This window comes from Cucumis melo, chromosome 5 (genome assembly GCF_025177605.1).
Source record: "Cucumis melo cultivar AY chromosome 5, USDA_Cmelo_AY_1.0, whole genome shotgun sequence".
NCBI classification, from domain to species: Eukaryota; Viridiplantae; Streptophyta; class Magnoliopsida; order Cucurbitales; family Cucurbitaceae; genus Cucumis; species Cucumis melo.
In genome coordinates, this window is record NC_066861.1 from 29300510 (window position 1) to 29318793 (window position 18284).

Consider the following 18284-nt stretch of genomic DNA (forward strand, 5'->3'; position numbering starts at 1 on the left):
TTCTCTCTCTCTCTCTCTCTCTCTCACACACACACACATTTTTAGGGTTTCTTTAATTAGGGTTTGTGGGAAAGAGATGAAATAAAGAGAGACACTCTTCCTTGTGATGACACGTGTCCAATTATTCTCCCTAAATCCCTCCCTTCTGAATATCCTTTCTGTCTTCATATGAAATATATATATATACATTTTTTGAAGTAATAATAAAAGAATATTCTTCCACTCAGCCCCCCATGTTTTAATCTTTCTTTTTCAACTATTAATCTTTCAATTAACTTTGTTTTATTATCCAAACAAACCCTTCTATTGCACACCTTTAATTCCTCTTTATATTTTGAATTCTTTGTTCAATTTATTGATTTTTCAATAAAATATCTTAAAATCACTCAATACTTCTCCTTAATTATTGATTTTCTCAAAATATATATATATATATATATATATATATATATATATATTTCAAATCTTTAAAATCTCCTTATAATTATCTCACAGTTCAAAAAAAATAGATAACATCATATACGACAAATAAAGAAAACTCGTAAGATTCGTAAAGAAAAATAAATTAAGAATATCTCTAATTAATCCCAAACAAACAAAAGGATTTAGAGAATATATTTTCTTTGTTCTGCATAACACAATTTGGTCTTTAACATCAAGTATATAGGCCACAAGTGTAGCCATCGTTGGCTTTTGTGAAAGCTTAAGAATATTTCTAACAAATACAAAATAATAACATTTTTCTTTGGACTAATCCATTGAATATGGGTTTGAAATTCTGATATTTGTTATGTTAATTAATTATAATTTATCAAATTGCAATAAAGGTATAATTTTGGTGTTAATATATAAAGAAAAATTAGGTTCAGAATAATAGAATCTCACTTTTTTCTCATCCTTCGTATATCTTTTTTTAAAACTTTGATGATAAGTATCTACCACTAATTAAGAATATTTTTCTGTTTTCTCTTTTCTAATTTATTTACATTTATAATAATTAAGTATAAAGTATAAAGTATTTTTTTTCCCATACTTTATCTTAAATTATAATACATATAATGTGATTGGTGTTTTTAGTAGAATCTCTACCGTTTTCAACTTTCCAACTAAAGCTTAGCTTAAAAGCCGCAATTGGGCAAATGGAATAAGTTTTGTACCGATGTGTTCTTATTCATTTTCTACCCAATATTCAATTAGTTCAAGAGTTTATGATGCCAAGATATATACCACAATATATTATTTATGATACATTATTGTCACACTCGTTTTAGTTTAACACTTTGTTACGTGGGTTATCATAGTTTTAAAATAATCGTAGTAAATAAAAAAAATATTTGGGTGCTTTTAGCAACCATTGAATAGGTTCCCCTATTACCTTAAGAAAGTTGACCAAAAGATGGTTATGAAAAAAATTGGGCATCAAAATCAAAGAACAATTAGCTAAGGGGGGAAAGTGGAGAATTGGAATTAGAATCACTTTGGTCGGCCTCTAACTCATCTTAATTGCAACCAAAAAAAAAGAGAAATCCAAAATAATAATAATAATAATAAAAACAAACAAACAAACAAATTATAAATTAAATTAAAAAGTACATTTTTCAAAGTGTTAAAATGAAGAGAGGAATTTTTTTTTTTCTTTTATTTTGTTTTCCTTTTTTTTTTCTTCTCTCTTTAAGCAAACACTAAAATTGATTCCTACAAACTTTGGTCATGACCTTATTAATTGCTTTGTAGAATCAATTCAAATGTGAAATTAACCATCTTAAAATGTGTCAATTTCTCACGTCAAACTTTATGCAATAATTTACCTAATAATGTCAAATTTTTTCTCTTTGTTCTCTCTAGTGAAGATGTGGGTATATAAATATTTGCTTTGTCAAATCAAATAATTAAAGTTCACATTATCTTCATCAAAGATGATGATGATCTAGTTTTCTACTGTATGTGATATTAATTATAGTTGATACATTAGAATATCAATATTTAGTGTAGTCATCCACGAACTTTAGATTTCTAGATTTTTAATATTAACGTTTGATAGACAATTACTAGGACGATTAATAAATTCTCTAAACTTTTGATTCTTAAATTGATTTCATGTTTTCTAAGATTTACGAATTTGTTGGATGTAACATTAAAAAGTTTAGGTATCTTATTAAATATGAACTTTATTTATTTGTATGTCTAATTGATTTGTTATGATCAAAGTGTTAAAATTGTAGAAACCTATCAAGGTCACAGAAACTTTGGTTTATTTAGCAAGACAAATTACTTTGTACTACGGCCGAATTGTTTCATTGTCATATTCTTATAGCTCTTTGCTCGTCATATTTCGTTGTGCAAGTTCTTCATCCATTGAACGTAACACGTTGAAAATTATCAAAGTTTAAGGAGATCAGGTTAATTTAAGCTATTGTTGTCAATAAGTACTACGTTGTAGATTGTTTAGCTCTTTAATATTAGTGGATTATAATTCATGGCCGGTATACTGTCTTACTTCCAGGCGTAGGGGTATATCGCTGAACTGTGGGTTACCAACTTCTATATCTTTCTCTATTTACTTGTTATTTTCTTGTTACGATTGTTTGCTGTACTTTCCTTTTGATATCTGCGATTGTGTGACAAGTCTGCACAGATGCTTTTTAAGTTAGTACACCATTAAAAGAGTTAGAATTTCAAAACTAAACTTGTTTTATTTTATACCAATTTAGAAAATGCATTGAAAAGTTGAGGGGCTAGTTGGTAAATTCGCCCATGTTTATATAGTCTGCCGCTCAAAAGCCCACAAATGGGGCTGGGCCATATGAAAGGGATCATAAAGCATATGGGCCTGAGCCGAAATTCTTTTGGGCCGACATGGGGAAGCCCATTTTTTCGATTGAAATATGGATTTTGATTTGAACAAAGATAATGTTTCTAAGGTTATTCCTTATTCCTAACCACCAAATATTAAGTAAATTTGCAATGTAGCCTTTTCCATTGTTTGGTTCAACCAAAATTAATAATCTAATTAAACAATAAACTCACATGGATTATTGGTGGTAATTTGGTAAGTTGGGAAGGACTAAAGTTTCTAATAATTGAAATTTACTTCTAAGGAAAGAAACATACACTTTTTTTCCATATGGCTTCATTCCATTGATTGGCTAAGAAAAATGGTTCCTTTAGGATATGATTGTTAGGGTTTTAATAATTCATGGTGAAATTATAGATATCAAAGAATAAGGTAAAGTTCTACTTCAATAATATATGTACAATATATATATATAATTGGAATTGAGTAGCCCATGAAAGCTTTTCAAATTAATTTAGGCTCAATTGATTTGTTTGGTTATTTTTAGTTTTTTTGGTTTTAAAAGACTAATTCTTATATTATTTTCCATTTCTTTTAACCTTATATTTCAATTCCTTGATCAATTCTTTAAATCTCTTGAACTTTAAAATGTAATTACTGTGGTTCTAAACATTCAAAATTTTGTATTTAATTATTATACATTACATTTGAATTATGTGTAATAGAATATAGTAGACTTTTAATTTTGTGTGTCTTATACATTTGTAAATTTTTAGTTAAAAATAATATTGAATAAGTCTATATTAAACACAAATTCCAAATTCAAGAGTTTAATAGTCACCAAATGGAAAGCTTAAAAAGCTTAGGGGTTAACTCAGCAATTTTTTTAAAGTTTTTGGACCTATTTGACCTAGCCTTGAAAATTGAGGGACTATTAAACTAAAAAAGTATTTTTTTTTTGAATTTTTTTAGTATTTAAATTTTGGCTATGTTTCTTAAAAATGAAATCTCTTTTTTAAAAAAGAGTTGGAGTAATAATATGTGAAGTTAAAAAGATAAATTTCTTAATTATCTATTCAAGATTTCGATGTATTACTAATCAAGTTTTATTTCAATTAACGTTCCAAGAAATGGAACCAATAATGTAGTTCTCATGTCGAGCTAGTTAGATTTTGAAACAGAAAGTGAGATACAATACGAATCTAATTATATATTGACAAGATATCGTGCAACATTTTGAAAAATCGAAAAACGATTAGTGAATGAATCAAAGATACTGAATTAATATATGAGATGCGAGAATCAAACCTCTAACTTTAAGGATGATAGTATAATTAGTATTACGTCATTTGCATTATACTCATATTGATAATACATATTGCCTTAACTAGCTAAAACCAAACGAAACTAAGGGAAAAAAAATTGTGTGGACAAAATGATAGAAAATATTTGCAAACATGGAGAGTTCTAAAAGTGATTTTAACGGTTGGTTCTATAAAAGTGGTCTTAGTACAAAATAAAATTGTGGTCACATTTAGTTATCTATATTTAGGGTATGAATTTTTGTGATAGGGAAAGGGCAGATACTTTAGAAGGAATTTATTTAATGAATATGGGAAGAAAAAAAGAACTTTTACCAATAAGGTCCACTAGATAATCTATAAACTATATTGGCTACAAACTATATATATTTATATATAGTACTATTGTCGGATATGGGTTGCTTAAAAAATGGAACATCGTCCTAGAATAATTGAAGTTGATTTGATTCAATTCAATCTAACGTTCTTTAGGTTATTTGATTTTTTTTTTTAAAATATCCGTGAATGTTCAAACTATATTCGTTTTTAATAATTAAGGAAATATTTTAAGAATAAAACTATTTAATATTTCTCCCAAATTTAACTTAAAAAAGAAAAAGTATTATTTTAGACTAGGTGGTCTAAAATTTGAAAAGTTTCAATCTTATACATAAAATATATTGACTAAGAGCACCAATGAAAGCAATGTGTTTATAGGAATAAATTTTTAAAAAAACCAAAGTTAGGTGTATATATAATTTAATTTTGAGATGGTCATATTTTTAAATATCAATTGGACCACTAAGTTAGGCCTATATAATCAATTTGTTTTCATAGTCACAATCAAACTAATCATTTTTTAGATTCCTTTTTAAATTAATTTCAAAATAAGTTGGTCCAATTTTATTATAACCCTTTTATTTCATCACATTCTTAAAAAAGAAAAGGTTAGAGTTTGATTAAATATATATATATATATATATATATATATATATATATATATAACATGTTTGTAAATTTATTTTCTCAGATATTTGAAAACGAAAAATATTCTTAATCAAAGAAAATAAATTTCATTATATTTAACAGTCTAAATATATCAATAAGAACTTTGTATTATTAATATATTTAATTATATTAATCTCTTTAACGTATTAGTTAACGACTTAAATACCTAAACTAATTAAACGTAGAATTTTCATCTCGAAGTCTGTGGTTGGAATAATGAACACAATTTAAAATATATTAAATTATTTTGGGTGAATATATATATATATATATATATATATATATATATATTTATTTATTTATTTCATGTAGAGAAAATAATGTTTTAAAAGAAAATTTAATGATAGAATGAAAGGAAGAATTGTGGGATCCGACCAAAAGCGCGCGTGCAAAAGCAAGAATCAACGGCCACGATGTACCGCTCGTCAGGTCACCTTCGCATGAGGAAAATACTTTTTATTGTTATTATTTTTTCAAAAGACCATTTAAAATTCTTATATTTTTCTTTTTCTTTTCATTTTAGTTTATATTTTTTCGAACGGTTTATTTTGAGTTCTAATATTTTTTAATTATTTAAACTAACTAATAATCAAATTAATATGTTGTAGTTGTGATTTTACTCGTAAAACAAAAATAGATTGAGAAAAACTTTATGTATGGATGAACCAGCTTTTTAAAAGTCAAGTAGAAACTAGTTTTTTTTTTCTTTTCGAACTTTCAACTTTTGAAAGAAGATATTGTACGTATGGTAGAAGGGTCATTTCAAAGGGAATTTAAGTTTTATGTCGAAGTAAACTCAATAATAAATAAAATTGAATTTAAGATTAAGGCATGAATTATTTGATTTGACAAAGTATAGTATGTGTAAGGTTTGGACATATGGAGTTTAGGAGTGAATATGTAATGGGTTGGAAGCAGCGGGAGAGAGGAGGAGGAGAGATGCATGGGGGTGGTCCACAGTGGGCGGAGCCAAAGGCTGACACACACAACCACTTGGGGTCAAAAAAAAAGTGAGCCAACTAGACCCAGGCTGTCGTCCGGTCCACTACCTCCAATCATGGAAATGATTTTCACACCACGTGGCATTCTGTCATTCCACTTTCGCTTTTCACTCAATTTCAAGTTTCTCCGATTAATAAATATTTATTTTTCATCTTCTTTGGTGATAGGGAATAGAAAAGGGCAAATAGTTACATTTTTCTCTAATAAAAAATAATGTTAAATTAGCAAAACCCTAAGCTAGTGTTTTTTTTTTTTTTAATAACGATCACTCTTTTGTGCTCGTATGAAAATTGATAGAATAATATCGATGGATTTAGTATAAGTCTAGAAAGTCTTAAACCTCCCTCAACTTCATACAATACATATAAAAGAAAAAACTAAAATAATATCAACCTCTTGTTTTATTATGTCAATATTTTTCTAATGTTTTATATGAATAATTGATGTGATCTAATAATTTTTTCTATCCAATTATTTGTACGTTTATTTAGGATGCATATATACTAGGGATAATATTTGAATTTTATTCTTTTTGATAGAGAGAGAGGACATATTAAATAGTCACAACAATTACTTTGAGAATTATTATTCTAAATTTCAAAGGATCGGTTAAAAAATATCATAGAATATCTCGGTTATGTCATTTCGGGCTAAAATGACTAAATACAGTGCTCTTCATATTTATGTTATCAAAGCCCTAAATAATATTATCCGATATTTTCTTTCTACTCTCTCCATTCTCTTAGTAAACATAACTACTCTTTCTTTCTTTCGTGTATTTTTCTTGTTGATTCTATAAATTAATAAAGTGGACATATATGTAAATAAGTTGTTTGAATTTGATTGAACATGAATATATAAGAGAAGAAAACAAGGGTATAGAAGAAGTTAGGGTTACATGCCCATGTGCCAATTGATAAAAGAAAGTAAAAGTACATTTTATCTTTTCCAAAGTCAAATTTTAGGGTACAACAAATAATGTCCTGATTTGCTATTTGGTCTCATTGCCACCTTGTATGTAAGAAAGATAAAGTGTTGCTTCTCTCTTACCATATGAGAAAAAGCAAAAAGTGGGGAAAAGGGTATTTTGGGTAAGTTAAGAAGTGTTCTATCGCTTCGTAAAATAATTGGATATTGAGCACGACCATGTCTATTGTGAATTTAAGTTTATATGGATAGATTTCTAGTATATGTATTGTGCATTTTGTACTATAAATTTAAGTTATATAGATTACATTTTCATGAACTTTTGATTATAAATTTGGTGATTTTAGTTTCGTTATATTATAGTTAAACATTCAATAGATATGTGACGTGTTAGAACTAGTGAATAAGGGATTAATATGTGACGTGTTAACTAAATACCACAAAAGATATATATGGAGGGGGATAATTTTTACTGATTTCTTGTCCTCTCTTTTCTCTTGTTGGGTTGATTTGTTGGACGAGATTTGAGAATATCATAATAAGGTGAACATCTCTCGTAAAATAATTTCTTAGATTCATTTCTAGGCATGAAATTTTGCTATCATCTTATGACTCTATGACTCATTTTTTCTCATGGTTGGTTTTCTTGTGTTATTAGGGTAGATATGGTTGGTTGTAGTGATTGATATATCTTACCCATGTTGGTTTTCTTTAAAAAAAGAAAACAAAACAAGGGTTTAATACGACTATATAATATATGAGAGCTTGAAAAAAGAGGTGAACAAACGAAAATATTCATTTAAAATGTAACTTTTACTATCACATTCATATACATTTTTCTTAATTAATATGAACCACGATTCTCTCTTGTATATATGAACAATATCAAAGTATCAATATCAATAAATAAATAAAATAAAATAAAAAAAGAGATTTGTATTAATAATTAAAATTAAAACTTTAGAGGCTTGAAAGAAAAATAAATAAATAAATAAATTGACCTTCACTTAAACCAAAAGTTTGAAAGTTAAACATTTGTCTTTACCTACATATTTAAGAGATAATAACATCACCACCAAAATAGGGGAAAGTGCTTTTTTCCCAACCACTTTTTAATATTAACAAAAATTCAAACAAACCTATAAATGATTACTAATTAGATGATTCAAACAATCCATGCATGTTGTTATCATATCATATAAAACAATATTCACTAATTAAACTTTAGCACCTACCCAATAAGAATGAGAATAAGAAATTCAAATGAAAATAGTTATAAAAATCTCAAATGACCACAAGGTCAATTCCCAAGTTTTATACAACCACCATGTTCATCCACATGAAACTTTCCCCCAAATCACTCCTACAATTTCCAATTTTCCCCCCTCCATTTTTGTAAGATCATTACAAAACTAAAAATAAAAATAAACAAAATAATAATAATAAAACTTGAAGAAATACAAATGGCAGAATTGGACCATTTTACCCCCTTCAATCAAACCCCCTAAAGCACTTTTAATCCCATTTTTTGAAGAAAGGGCCCCCACCATATATATATATATATATATTCTCTACCAATGAAAATTAACAATTCTTTTCCCTTTTTGCCCTCCTTCCTACGGCGTCACTCCCGGTGGAGTTCTAGACTCCGCCGGTGGCGTATTCACGTCTGATCCTTTCGAAGGCTCATCCGAAGACTGACGCAACCCATCATCCGTCTCACTTCTATGACTACTCATATCTTCGATCATCCGTACAACTTCCGGCATCGCCGGCCGTTGATCGGGAACCGTCGAAACACAGGACATTGCAATCTGCAGCAACTGAACCATCTCTTCTTCGATGTTATGAAACCGCATCAGCTCCGCGTCGAAAACCTCCGCCGTCCATTCTTCCCGGACGACGGATTGAACCCACCGTGGAAGGTCGATTCCGTCCTCGCCGAGGGATTGTTGGTTGGGGGCTTTTCCTGTTAGGAGTTCCAGGAGGAGAACTCCGTAGCTGTAAACGTCGGATTTGAATGTGACTTTTCGGGTTTCGACGACCTCCGGTGCACGGTAACCGGCGACGCGATTCGGCGGTGTGGCAGTGCCGAAAAGTGGGTTTAAGCCGAAATCGGAAATGCAGGCGTCGTGATCTGGACGGAGAAGGATGTTGGAGGATTTAATGTTGCCGTGAACCACCTTGCCGGTGAGGTGGAGATGGGCTAATCCTCGACCGGCGCTTAGTGCTATTCTCATTCTTGAATCCCAATCCAACGGCGTCCTGCCGGATCCTCGGCTTCCTATCACATTGAAAATTAATATAAACACAATCAGTTTAGATTTAGAGTCACTCAAACACAAAATTTCTATCAAACAAAACCTAAATAATTATCTAAACCGACTAACTTTTGAGTTAATAGATCATTTAGGGTAATGTTGAAATGAACCAATAAATTTGAGATTTGAATTATGGGTTTAACATATCAAGTCAAACCAACCGAAAGCCAGATCTTTACTCGAAGCACTTTTCCAATGTCATTTTCTTCTCAATTAAGATGAATGCATAAATTTAATCTAAGAATTTGATAGAAAAAGAGGTGTGGGGACTTTTGAGCAATTTATCATTATTAGAGAAGTGGCAGAAGCAAAGTGAGGGCCTTTGTTAAAAGCCTAAAGCCAAGGCTTCAATTATAAGTTTAAAGCAAATCTCTCATTCATATATATATATATATATATATATATATATATGTCACCAACTTTAAACTACAAAAAATCAACACTGCAGTGAGTGAAACTTTTTTGTAGCTTTCTTTATTCACAAGCCATAAGGTCATCATTGAAAGAACAACCCTAAGGTTTAAAGATGAAGAGTTGTATAGAATAAATAAAGATGGGGGAAAGAGGGTAGAGGTTCAAATTTAAGAGAAATAATAAATGAAAGATGAGAGAATGCTGAATGTCTCTCAAAGACTAAAGAATGTCTCTCTAGTAGACAGAGTGGAATTAAAGCAAGTGCACTTTTTTGAAATGTTAGAAATAAATAAATGCATATAAAACTACTCATACATATTAATTAAATTAAAGTGGAAATTTTAATATAAAGTATTGAGTTTTTGTTAATACTTTTTGTCCATCATTTCATGCTCATAATGTGAACTCTTGAACAAAAAGCCACCCTATGAGCTGTCACTCATCTTTCTTTCTTTCTTTCTTTCTTTTCTTTTTTTCCCTTTTCTTCTCTATAACTATTATTCCTCTTTTTTTCTTTTTTTAAAATAAAGTTCTTTTTTTTTCCTTTTTTTTTCTTTTGCAAATTAAAGCAAAGTTTCTTAAAAATTAAAAACATATGGTTAAATAAATATAAATATTCCTATATAATTTTTATACCTACTCTATTTTCATAAATCATTTATTTTGAAGAAAATAAATTTGTAGGTTTTAATATTAAAGTTTTATGAAACATAACAACATCATACCTATAGTGAATATAAGATGAAGTTAGGAAGACACTATCATGGACATAATTTCATAGTTGGTTTTTAAGGTTAGACATTTAAATTCCTACTTTCTATTTTTATTGGATTTATAAAAGGAAAAAAAAAGGAAAAAAATTTCAAATATAACAAAAAAAAAGAATGAAACTATTTATATGACTTGTCTATGTTTTATATATTTATTTTTGCTATGTTTTATAAATAATTTAATGATTGAATCTCAATCTTATATAACTTTTTTAAATTATTTTTTTTCAATTAGAAGTAAAAACAATCTTGAATTTTTTCTTTCTTATTTTTGTAATTGAAAAGAATGTATAGAAATAGGTGTAGATACCCTTTCATTTTCTTCTTAAAGAAAACTTTTTTTTAAAAAAAGAAAAATACTTAAAACCCATATGGGTCACATCCCAAGCTTCAATGTGGTCAATAGTTACTAACTTTCTCAAAGAACAATGCAAGCATTGGAATAAAATAATTATCATAAAAGTTTTTATTGTAAAAACAAAAAGAGAATTACATTATCAGTCCCTTTACTTTATGTTTATTACTAAATTCAAAATTTTAAAGTTAAATGAGTAATTGTAATGGTTATTATTTTGAAAATTAATTATTAAGACTAAATGTAACCAAATTCTATCGACTTTTATCAATGTGAGATTCGATTACTAATAGACCTTAACAATGATAGAGCTTGTTGGAAATTTCTAAGCTTAATCTAAATTTTGCTTTTGATATTATGAATTGATGGAATCTTTATTTTTTTAGTTTATTCGAATTTTTTATTTTTTAAACAAATAATGAAAGAAAACTAATAATATATTATTAAAATTTAAAATTAGAAGGACCAAAATAGAATGAAAAAAAAAAAACACCACTCATAGGGACTGAAATGAAAATAAAAAGAAAAGAAAAGGAAAACAGAGGAGAAGCAGAGTACTGACCGTGAAGGCTGGCCGACAAACTTCCGGTGGAGATATAATCATAAACAAGCAATTTCTCATCTTTAGAGAAGTAAAAAGCTCTTAGCGGAACCACATTTTCATGTTTAATTGTCCCCAAAATCTCCATTTGATTCTCAAATTCCTTTTTCGTCACCACCACATCCTTCAGCCGTTTCACCACCACCGTCGTTCCTTCTTCCAGCACCGCCTTATACGACGTTCCGACGCTTCCTTTCCCCAATACCTCCGCCGAAGCCCTCAACAAATCCTCTAAATCAAAGTTGTAAATCCCACCTTCGAAAAACACCAGCTTGTTCCTCTCCGTCGCCTCCACTGACCCTCCGGTAATGTCGTCTTTCGACGACGATGTTCCAGCTTCCGCTACTGGAATAGATCTCGCTGCCGTTCCCACCGCCGTTGGTGGCTTTGGTGATTTCGTCTGTGTTTTGTTCGACCGGCGACGAATGCAGAGGATTAGGATGAGGAGGAGGAGAAAAGCTGCGAAAACGGCGCCAATTACGATTCCGATAATCGCTGCCGTGGAGAGTTTTTTTGATTTTTTGTTGGGTGGTGGGGTGATTTGTGATGGAGATGGAGAAGGAGTTAATGGGTTGCAAGGTGGGAATGGTCCGCCGCAGAGATCTAAGTTTCCGGCAAAGGAAGAAGCAGGGAATTTCGCCAAGGAATTCGGAATCGAGCCGTTGAGTTTGTTGTTAGAGACATTGAAGTTTGTTAAATTAACGGCGGAGATACTCGGGAGTGAACCGGAGAATCCATTGTTCTGTAAGAAAATCCCACTCAAGTGAGTTAGATTGTCAACAGAAGCCGGAATCGGACCGGAAAATTCGTTCGACGACAAATCCAGCCTAGTCAGCCGAGTCAAACGAGTCAAGCTCGACGGAAACTCGCCGGAGAAAGCATTATCCTGAAGATACAGATTCCTTAGCATTACCAAATTGGAAAAATCCGAAGGGATCTCGCCGGAGAGACGGTTGGAACGGAGACTGAGAACTCGGAGCTGAGTCAATTTCCCAATTGTATTAGCCGGAATCGGTCCGACGAGGCCAACACCAGGCAAACGGAGAGAGTAAACAAAGGACCGATTTGAATCACACTCAACGCCGACCCAATTACAGACGGAATTAGAAAGATTCCATTGAACCCGATTGGCGTGAGGAGTTTTAGAGAAGAAATCGAGAAGGGCTTGTCTATCCTGAGTCGGCTCCGAGTCAACCCACTGAATCATAAGTAGAAGAAGAAAAACAGAGCAAAGAGAAATTGCGGTAGCCATTGTGGATTTAGAGAGAGAAAACAAAAGGGGTCGGAGGAATTAGTGAAAGGAGATGAATAGTGGTATTGTATGGTGGTATTTGAGAAAACCAAAAATGGTTTGCCGACGAAAAGCCATGAGAGAGAGAGAGAAAGAAATGGGTGAAGTGAGAAACAGGGGAAGAGGGAGGTTTTGTAGAGAGAGAAAGAGGATGAATGGCCCACGAAAGTTAAAAAGGAAAAGGAAGAAGAGAAAATCGAGAGTTGAGAGTGGCAGAGAAAACCATTTCCATTTGTAAGCCTTTCTCTTTCTTTTTTTCTTTTTATATAAACTGTTGCAGTGAAATCAAACGAAGAAGATGAAGAAGAAACACAAAACCCTTTTTTCCTTATATATCTTTCCCTCATTCCCACGCGCTCTTCCAATCGTGCAATTTAGTCATCCATACCAAAGTCTTTCTTTTTTGGAATATTATTCTCAAGTTCAATATATTTTTATATTAGCATAAAATATATACGTTTTAGTTATCGATTATATTTGGCATAGTGGTAAGATCCTCTAATTTTTTGCAATAGCCCTAAGTTTGAATTCTCTTCTATACAATAAAACTATCATGGATTGACATAATGATAAAAATAGAGAATAGTCGGTCGTTATAACTAACTAAGAGGTTATGTGTTCAATCCACGAATTAATTTACTACAGAGTTTCCTTGACACTTATGGATACCAAAATAAAACATAAAAAAAAAAACTTCACTTATTAATTTAGCCACTCGACATAGCTTTCTTTAGTACAACAAAAGTAGGGTTATAAATCTCAACCTCTAACTTTTAAAAACATAGTAAATGAGCTATATTTATGTTTTAATCCTTCACAATTGATAAATGTTAAAATAAAATTTACACTTTAAATTTAGATAATATTTGTTGAAATTTTGCACTCTATTTTTGTAGGTAACATTTTATTATGTTTAAGGTTCATAAAAATTATTTACACACGATGGATTCAAGAGTTATTTCAATTACTCTCGAGCTAAGTTTACTTTAATTAGAAATAATTTCTTAAAACTAAAAATACGCTTCAAATTGCAACTTTCTATTTTATTACGATTTGAAAAAAGTATTTATGACCATATATATTATTAGTTTTTTTTTTCAATCCACAACCTCATGGAAATCAAAAAATAAATATAAAAATTTGTTAAATTTATATAATTATTCATTATTCAAAAAATATTAATTAATAATCAATTATCAAGTGTATGTTGTTTACATTAGTTGTCATATAATTTTGTTTTTCTTTTAGATTCAACAATGTAAAACAGCTCCTCCAACCTCCATACCATATGTAGAGATGAAATCATTAGTTTCTTTTTTTTTTTCCTTAAATATGAAAACAACATATTATTGGTTAACTATATATATATATATATATATATATATATATATATATATATATATATATATATATATATATATATATATAATTAATCTTTCAATTTTGTAATTCCAAATAAGAAAAGTTAGTAAAAATTAAAACTTAAAAATTTAATTTTAAGAGAAACTCTTAAACCAAAAACCTTTTGTCTATGAATATAAAGAGGTTCTAGTTGAGCTAAGCTCTTGTTAGCTAATTATATCTTTTTCTTCTTTGTTTTTTTTTTTTTTTTCACTCGCCGTCTTTAATAACTTTTCGTTATTTACTAATGAAAAATACAATTATATTAAAAAGAATGGTTACAAAGAGCACAAATAACGAAATTATTTACGGAATATAACGAAAATTTAAAATGAACGATGAATTTTGTTTTTTCTTTTAAATATCCTTTATATTAATTTATAATAAAAACAATATAAACTATTGTAAAATACAATTGAATTAGAAATGGGAAATTATTATAAAAAAAGAAAAAGGAAAGGAAAACTTAGTGAAAATATTTAAAAAAATATGACAAAATTTTTAGAAAATTGAGGCTTTCAAAATTATAAATATCAAAATGAGAGCAAAATCCAAATATTAATCATCAAATATCTCTTTAAAAGAAAATAAGAAAAGAAAAGAAAGGAAGTGCAAGACACGCGCTGGTGGTGGAGATTAGGATTTAAAAAGAAGAGGTGAAAACGGAGTAAAAATAACGGCCGTCATTTTTTTTTTATTATTATTATTATTTGTGTAAGGGTTTGCATATCATACACGTTAAGGCAGTGTGGGCCAAGGCAGATCTGACGGTCCTGATTGCTCCATCATATGTTTAATTCCATAAATTTGATCACTAACACCCGTTTTTACAAATTATTAACTTGGTCTAATTATCCAATTTACAGCAACCCTTGGATTCTCACATTCTTTATTAGTAAACGCAAAATTAACCCCCACCTTTGACTTTTGACCCAAATTCATTATGTTCAAAATATTTCACTTCGCCGGCCAATTAGCCATATGTTCTACGTCACTTTCAACACTAATAATAATAATAATAATAATAATAATAATAATAATAATAATAATAATAATAATAATAATAATATACACACAATTCCATTTTCAATTAGTCACTATAATTCATGGCGATTATAATGGTAGTTTTTTTTTTTAAGTTATAATCGTTAGAATAAATGGTTATTATTTGTGTTTCTTCTTTCGTAAATAGACGACGCATCATTAGTGGATGCATCACTTCATAAAAATACTAATAACTAAATTATAGAAAAAAGACGTGTCTTTTCGAATAACCATGAATAATAAGTCTATAAATAAGGTCATCTTCTATCTTTTCCATAATCCTAGTCTTCTTTAAAAGAATTTTTTTCTTCATTTCCAAAATCTTGACGTTCGATAGATTCTTAAAATTTCATTCGTTGATCTTCTAAATAAGGTGATACTCGTAGAAGAAATGTGATTTGTTCTATCCTAGAAAACAATTACTCTCAAAACTCAAGCATTGTGGTGAGTAAATTTGTCTTAAGGAAACAATGTAAATTTGTTGGATTAAGATTTATATTATATATATGATTTTCTATAATAGTAAGTTGGGGGGCAAATGTCTAGTGAGTTTTAAAATGTTACCCTTTTAGTTTCGAGTTTTGGATGTTTAATTTTTATATGGTTCTTGGGTTTCAAAATACTTCAAATTTATCCTTCATTAAATTTGAGCATTGTTTCAATTTGGTCCAAAGATTTCAAGGTTTATATATATTTGTAACCTTCATTATTTATTATATACTCACTTTTTAAGTTTTTATTATTAATTTAAAATTATTAAGAAGTGTAAATTTAAATTTAATAGTTAATGAAAAACAATCCTTAATTATTATTTATTTAGTATAGGTTTGTGAGTGATTTAAAATCAACCTTGTCATATTTAAAATCACTTCAAAATACACTTTTAACTATCTAAAATAAATTGAATGTTTAAATTTAAATACAAATTTCATACTATTTTGATTTTGAACGATGAATAATATTTTTTAAATAATTTTAAAATGATAAAAGTGATTTTAAATTGTTCGAAACATAATTGTTTATCCTAACAAATACATTGGTTTTTTAAGTGTAAGTGAAAACTAAACACTTAAAATTTCAATTAAATACAAAAGTACTCTCACACACACACACATATATATATATAATATAATATAACTTATTTTTATATTTATTTATTTACTAAAGAAAATGAACTTTTTGTTTGTTATGTTATCATTAGTATCAAAATGTAACATGTGAAGTTTAGATTGGTAATGGTGTATGTTACCTGTATACCAATACATAGAAAGTAAAATATTAAATCATATAATATAATATATATATATAGATAAGATTATATATTATAGTATATAGTATGATGGAAGTAAATGTTCCCAAATGGAAGAATTAATATGAAGCATATATTTCTGTCTTATTACAATGTTTGCAAATGCCAACAAATGGACTACCAATTACTCTAATATTCAACTTCTCCTTTCTCACAGCCACCTTTGTATTTGTTTGTATTCTCATTTTTATTTCTATTTATTGTTTGGGTGAGATTCTCCTTTGATCTTATTCCTCTCTCTCTCTCTCTCTCTCTCTACTTGATCTTTTTGTTTATTCTAATTCCTTTTTTATTTCTATGGTTTATGTCATGGTATTAAATTTCATTTCTTTCCCCAACACAAAATATAATATGAATATATATAATCAATAATATTTTACATTATTGCATACTTAATAATACTTATCAAATTTTACTAAAAATAAATATTGTTATATCATCTATAAAAAGTACAAAGATTTAAACATATATTTGTTTCTAGATTACAATGTTTTTATGTAATAATGTGTGAAGATAAATTTAATACTATAGTATATAAAAATATAATATAAAATATATGGTAACTTATTTATAATAAAAAAAACTTCTCGTAATTATTTTTTATTATAGAAAAAGAAAAAAGAACTAAATCAAACGTAATGTATAATTACAAATCAGCAAAGATTATTTGGTATTAAAAAATTAATTACGATAAAGTTTGAACGGATCCTATATATATATATATATGCAACTTACTCGTGATAACTCAACTTACGTAAATTTAACGTTGGTTCGGATTCTCTTACTCCACATCTAATTTTTCTTCAAAGATCTTTATATATATATATATATTGTGAGGAATTTGGAGGGCAGACAGAATATTGGAACCCATTCCATAAAATGATAATAAATCAAGGGTTTGCCCATCTGGCCATGATTTAGCCCTATGGAAGAAATGATACTGTTTTGCTATTTTTTTTTTTTAATAATATTACTAGTTATTATTACCTTTTACAATTTTTAAATTAAAAAAGAAATGGACAACTTTTTTTATTATTATTACACAAAATGGGACCCACATAAGCTTGATTAATTCTATTAATGTGACAGGTCGGATTGATTATTGTTGTTGTCTATAACTAACCATATTGGGACAAGATAAGACCCTAATTTTGCCTATAGATTAATTATTTCATATTATTAATTTGTGTTTAAAAAAAAAGAAGAAAGAAGAAAAAAAAAAGAGATAGAATTTTGGAGAAGTATATATATATATTTGATTATAGTTAATTCGGAGAAAGTGACTAGTGAGATATGTATGTGTATTGTTGTTTGAGTAATTTATATGTATGATAATAACGGTCGTAGTAGTTATGAATGATTGAGGATCAAATGGTCATAAAATAGAGACGATAGAAGTTATAAAAATAAAATATAAAACAAGGTTTTGAGTAAATAAATAGTAACCTAAACCCATGTTGGAGTAAGAGGGTTAGTTCGGATAATACCCCAAATCAACATGTTTGATCCTAGTCGAAACTAGGGCTTAGCAAAATAAATTAATATATTGAGACATGACTTTGTGTATTCCCAACAAAAATTGGTCTTAGGGGAAGGTGCTCATGCTTGATAAAAGTAGAGACTGACTATGTCTATATATTGAAATAGGGCACCTGCTTTAGTTAGGTGAGATGAAGAGTTATCCTTTTGAAGTTATTTATAATACTGATCAACTTTCTCTATTTATATCCGTGCACATAAACTTCT

At 28.8% G+C, this 18284-nt stretch overlaps 1 protein-coding gene across 1 annotated transcript; it reads right to left on the reverse strand.

Annotated features, from left to right (window-relative positions):
• Positions 1-8283: 8283 nt before the first annotated feature.
• On the reverse strand, positions 8284-13071 carry LOC103497551 (probable inactive receptor kinase At2g26730). The gene is made up of 2 exons (XM_008459794.3): positions 11455-13071; positions 8284-9316 (listed from the first exon to the last, which is right to left on the reverse strand). The coding sequence occupies exons 1-2, from the start codon at positions 12743-12745 to the stop codon at positions 8649-8651; spliced, it is 1959 nt and encodes a 652-aa protein (XP_008458016.2). The 5' UTR covers positions 12746-13071; the 3' UTR covers positions 8284-8648.
• Between the last annotated feature and the right edge of the window lie 5213 nt (positions 13072-18284).

Coding starts and splice junctions, on each gene's coding strand:
- LOC103497551 (XM_008459794.3), bottom strand. CDS start 12,745: ATGGCTACCGCAATTTCTCTTTGCTCTGTTTTTCTTCTTCTACTTATG. Junction 9,317..11,454: donor TTTGTCGGCCAGCCTTCACG/GTCAGTACTCTG, acceptor TCAATGTGATAG/GAAGCCGAGGATCCGGCAGG.